At 41.6% G+C, this 6,135-nt stretch overlaps 1 protein-coding gene across 1 annotated transcript in view; it reads right to left on the reverse strand.

Moving 5' to 3' along the window:
- The window catches only part of opn3 (opsin 3), a 35,667-nt gene extending 30,036 nt beyond the window's left edge, over positions 1-5,631 (reverse strand). The window contains exon 1 of the mRNA XM_059985316.1: positions 5,322-5,631. Within this exon, the coding sequence (XP_059841299.1) occupies positions 5,322-5,631 (310 nt within the window). The remainder of the gene's footprint in view (positions 1-5,321) is intronic.
- Between the last annotated feature and the right edge of the window lie 504 nt (positions 5,632-6,135).

Raw genomic sequence — 6,135 nt, forward strand, 5'->3', positions numbered from 1 at the left:
TTTAAGGATAAACGGGAAGCCTTTTAGGACCGAGATGAGGAAAAGCTTCTTCACACAGAGTGGTGAATCTGTGGAATTCTCTGCCACAGGAAACAGTTGAGGCTGGTTTATTGGCTATATTTAAGAGGAAGTTAGATATGACCCTTGTGGCTAAAGGGATTGGGGGTATGGAGAGAAAGCAGGTACAGGGTTCTGAGTTGGATGATCAGCCATGATCATACCGAATGGCGTGCAGGCTTGAAGGGCCGAATGGCCTACTCCTGCACCTATTTTCTATGTTTCTATGTTTCTAAATGTTATTTTAACTGCAGTAGCCCATATGGTACATTAAAAAAAAGGCATACTACAGACACAGGCAATGTCTGGTTAGACTTATGAATAACTAAAGACAGATCAACAGCTTCTGTTCATCACTTTAGTGATTGAAGTAATATGCGCAAAATAAAGAATAATTGTGACAATGAACAGGCATTATATGTAATCTTGACATAGAATAGAATTGTACAGTGAACACTGATCAGGGCAATTTGATTAAGAGTACAAGGAATAACAAAAATCCTTACTTTGTTCTATTCTACCAACACGAATGCTCCTAAATCGTTTTAAAAAAAAATAACACGTGTCTAGCCCAGAGGTTTCCCAACCATTTTTATGCCATACACCAATACCATTGAGCAAGGAGTCTGTGGACCCCAGGTTGGGAACACCTGATCAATCCCATTGATATACTCCTAACACTACTGTGCTCACAACTGCTCTGCTGGCATTACATTTCCAACTGCAGGTAGGTTCAGGGTATCATTTATGTACCAAAGTATATTTTATAGTTCCTCCCTACTTTATGGCAATCCATTTTGTTTTCTTTGCCTGTATCCCATTCTGAGGACTAACCCCAGGAGAATTTTTCCACCGCATCATGCAATCCTCTACCCATCAGGACTTCATGTGCTTTCAATCTTTGCAGTTGTCAGTGATCTGTGCAAACTTTGCTTTACAGTTCCTTAACATTCACATGTTGGATTTATTCTTTGATTCTTGGATCCTGGATTCTTTGATTCTTTGGATGGAGAACATAGAAATCTACAGCACATTACAGGCCATTCAGCCCAGTGTTTGACCATGCAACTCTAGAGGCAACTATGAATTTCCCTGTCAGATGCTCCTCTATTTTTTGAAGCTCCATGTAGCTATTTAAGAGGTTCTTAAAAGACCCTATTGTATCCACCTCCACCTTTGGCAGTTCATTCCATGCACTCACCACTGTGTAAAAAAAAACAAAAAAAAACTTACCCCTGATACCCCCTCGGTACCTATTTCCAAGCACCTTAAAACTATGCCCCTCGTGTTAGCCATTGCAGCCCTGGGAGAAAAGCTCTGGCTATCAACACAATCAATGCCCCTCATCATGTTATACACCTCTATCACCTCTCATTCTCTGTCACTCCAAGAAGAAAAGGCCAAGTTCACTTAACTTGTTCTCATAAGTTATGCACTCCAATCTAGGCAACATCCTTGCAAATCTACTCTGCACTCTCTATTTATGATGTCTCCTCAATCTCCTGCTTACTATCATTACATGTGCACCCAGGCTTTCATCACTGGTATTCCTTGCATCCTGTACATTTTGAATATAATACTGGACTCCCCCTCCTATCCTTCCAACTACACCATTGTCCCATAAGTGTATATAGCTCAACTAAGCCTACATCACCCTCTGAATAGCACAGCAATTCCATCCTTTCTATCTTCAATTGTCTCATCCCGAATACTCGCAGGGCTTTTGGGAAGAGTTGAGTGGAGAAAAGTAGCTTTGAATTCATTCCCATTCATCCTACCCTCTCCTGTACTGATGTGCATCCTGCAACAAGATCATACTATTGCTAATGAAGCCTACATTTCCCTCTAGTTTAGCAGAATTGGCCATCTTTGAGTGTCCTGACATTTCACCATCCTTCTGCGATTGCATCATCATGAATTTGATGGACACCTGGCCAAGGTGTGATAGCATCACCAATCCTCTAGCCCCAATCCCTTCTTCAAATTAAGCCATCTGGCTACATATACAATTATAATTTGATATTTCCATTGATTCCAAAGTACTTCCTTCTTCTTGAACTTCTCAATGTTCCACACCACTCATGGTTAAAATCCTCATCCTCTCCCATCCAAGAACTATAAAAATTGATTCCCAAGATACTTCCTTTTCATTGTTGCTCTGTTCCAGGAGCAAGCTCAGTATTCCTATCAATGACTGCTCAGTGTTCAAGAGATCAAGAGTAACTTGTCTGAAAAGAGTACATTTCTAGTCTAAAATGTGCCCCACTCCATATTGCTTTCTTTTGCAAACTGCTGTTCTGGTTCAGCAGTTAGAAAGTTCCTCCTAACAGATGGCATGGAAAGGGCATGACACTTTGAAAGGAGGGATAGGACACAATTACCAGCCCAAATTTCATTTAAACTTCATTTGAATCTTCCCCTACCCATACAAATATTTTTGACACCAAGTAACTTCAAATTTTGTCACCATGTTTCATTTTAATTCACTGTCAAACTGTTATTCCACAATCTTTCTCCAGAAACCTAACCAGGATAGCACTATCCCACAGTTATCTGTAACAGATAACCATCCTCAATTATTTCCCTTGTACAATTTTACAACTATATTCTCTCTGAAGCAAAACAACAACTCCATCCAGGTTCAATTAAAGCTAGACTTTCAAAATACCAACTGACTGGTCTTTAGCCATCCATCCATCATATTTCCACAGCTATCTTTCTACTCAGACATGCCCTCTCTCCACATCTCTGAAGCTCCAATCTCATTACTCATGCCATTACCCCAGTCTTGGTAGAATCATTATTCCAATTCCCCTGTTCAAAAGATGCAGATGAGTGGATTCAGCAGTATAGTTGTTTTAACTACTTACTATTACACTGCTTCTTGAACATCGCAATGTTCCAAACCTCTCATGGTTAAAATCCTCACCCTCCTCTGTCCAGGAACTATTGAAATTAATTCAACAAGATATTTTTATTTCATTAGTGCTGTTATGGGAGTAAGCACTGGGCTGATATCTGAATCAAAATCAAATTTTGTTCTAATGGCAGATGATTCCAGAATCATCCTGGATTAAATGTTACTCCTAGATTTTTCCCCCCTACTGGAAATACCCTCAAATGACTGTCACAGCTCTGTTCAAACCTCAAACCCAATAGACAGAACCTGGACATTATGTCACTAAAGACTTGAGGCACCCACAACTTTGGGAACAGTAAACTTACTTGGCTCTCCACACTCTTTCATCCAAGCTCCAAACTCACCTTCTTTAAATTCCTTCCCCATCTAAAATATTCAGCTCATGCTGAAATCCTCCTTCTCTCTTAGTCCTCTCCCAAAACAAAAACTATAATCATCCACTTTACTTTTGAATGAATGAATGCATGCTAGGTCACATCGTTAATGGTTCTCTCTCCCTCCAGAAATAGCAGTTAACGTCACAGCTCTGTACAAACCATTGATCCATTTGCAAAATGCCTTGCTATCTCCAAGCTCAATTTCCTCCCTAAAGGATACATCACCCCTTGAAATCCATAACCAGCCATTCTTGCAGGCACGTTTAAATACCTTCAGTCTGGATTATTCCCAGTTGCAGCACTGAAATTTAATCATAAATCATTGAGACTATAAAAGGCCAATCCCTCCCATCTCCTCTCCTGGCCTGCTACAGCACACAACACCATTGACTACACTACTCTTCAAAGTGACCTCAGTGATGCAGTTTTACAAGTTGGACAGTTTGTTTCCAGTTCTGGCTACATTCTCACCTGTAATTGCTTCTCTTCTAGGTCCAGATGTAGTTGAGGAAAAAAAATACATTGGGCTTTATTACAACACACACAAAATGTCGGAGGAACTCAGCAGGCCAGGCAGCATCTGTAGAAAAAGAGTTCAATTGATGTTTCGGGCTGAACCCCTTTATTACAAACAGCTTGATGTTTAAGAATAGAGTTTTTGTGTAGGATGTCAGTGAGCATACCAGGAATACTGTGCTGAGTTGTGGACCCAATTCAAAATGCAGAAATCACTTGAAAGGAGGCTTGGGAATAAGACTGCCCTGTGAAGAGAGGCCAGTCTGTTTGAGATAGTATCCTTTAGGGGTTGAAAGAATAAGGGGTGAGCTTTTTGAAACACTCAAATTCTAATGGATCTTGACACAGCAGATTGAGATGTTTTCACTTGGGGGGGGGGGGAGTCTCAAACAAAGGTGTTTAAGGTTGGTTTCTTAAAACTGAAGAGCAAAAATTTTGCTCTGGGGACAACGATTGCCTGGAATTTTCTGCCTTGCTGGATGCTGGAGGACCAACATTCAAGGTGGAAATAGATACACGTTTCAATTGATCAGAGAATAAAGTGTTATGGGGAACTTGTGCAGACAAGGAGCTGACACTAGCAGATATCTACCATAATCTTATAGAATGATGGATGCCTGGAGGCTTAGGCCTACACCCAGTTTGTTTGTTGAGCATGGTTAACCTTAATAATTGTAACACTGCAGGAGTGCCTTCATCTGCCAATTCCCTCCTTCAAGTCAAGCCATAAAATTTGCCTCTACTTTCAGCTCTCACTTGACTCATGTCAACAAGGATTCTGTCAAATGCCATAGGTTGTTTTACAAAGCTAAAGATGCTTCAGGAGTCACAGATAAACACAGCATAGAAACAGGCCCTCCAGCTCAATTTATCCACACCAAAAGTATTACTCATCAAATTAATCCCATTTGTTGCGTTTGGGCTACATCACTTTTATCCATGTATTTACTCAATATTTTAATAGCGACCTATCTGCCTTTGCCGTTTTCTCTGGCAACTTTTTACAAGTAAGTACACACCACCACTTTTGTGAAACTGCTGCCCCACAGGTCCCTCCTGAATCTTTCGCTTTTCACCTTAAACCTATGTGTTCTAGTTTTTCGTTCCTTAGTTATTAAGTTGGGAATAAAAAAAACTACACGTCGATACAATACCAAGTTTGATGTATCCCTGACCATTGGGAGATAAACCATAACTTAAGTAGATGTCCCAAAAAAAAGCACAAGATGCACAGAGTGGTTTCCTAGTAATGGAAGGTGACCGCCCCCGGCTCCTCTCTCTGCAGATGCCAGCTGATCCATGGGGAGTTTCTGTTGCTAACCTGGGTCTCCTGGTGCACACTATCGGCGACATCACCGCAGCGTTTCTGAAAACGTTCCCGGAATAAGAGGTTCTCCTACCTCTACCTCCTACCACCGTGGAGGGGATGGGAAAGGGATAAACGTACTCACCAAACAGACTGCTGCTGAAACCATCCCAGACACAAGCACCGTTATCCCAAATCCATCGCTCTTTTACACAGGAGATCAAGGTAAAGAAAACTCCGAAGACAGACAGCAGCAAGTCACTGATGCTGATGTTCACGAGGAAGAGGTTGGAAGGGCTCCTAAGCCTCTGAAATTTGCAATAAAGCACCAGCATCAGCAGGTTATTGCAGAAGCCCACGGCACCCATCGTGCCCACAATGACCGCCAACACTTTGTAAGTGCCGGAGCTGAAGGGCTTTTCCTCCAGTGCGTCAGTGCCGTTCGCCGAATTCATCGCTGCCTGCTGCCCGACTGCGACATGCTGTGTGGTCGGTGTGCAGACAACCTCCAGAAAGATTCGGGAAGTGAGCTGTGTGATATGTAATCTGAACTCCAGACAGCGCCGAGCCAGTCGTGTGCTATTGGAACCACTTCATTTAAATTCGGGCTGGTAATTTTGCCCAATCTCTCAGCGTCATGCACTTCCCACGTCACCAGTGAAAAGGGAGTGGAGATGTTTCTGACTGCTGAGCCAGAATAGCAGTCTGCCAAAGGAAGGAATATCGACTAGGGCACGTTTTAGACTACCTTTCAGTCATGTTATTCTTAATTTTATTACACGGTGACTGTATGTAAAAGGAACGTTCTGTGCCTAGTGACTTAACAGAGAAACGCAATTGAGTGATTCTAATCAGTTAATAATTGGTAATTACACCCAAAGGGCCATAATTGACGATTAAATTCTCTATTGACGATATATTTATTCTAAACACGGTTATTAACTATGCCAATGAATCTG

Source organism: Hypanus sabinus, chromosome 12 (assembly GCF_030144855.1).
Source record: "Hypanus sabinus isolate sHypSab1 chromosome 12, sHypSab1.hap1, whole genome shotgun sequence".
Lineage (NCBI taxonomy): Eukaryota > Metazoa > Chordata > Chondrichthyes > Myliobatiformes > Dasyatidae > Hypanus > Hypanus sabinus.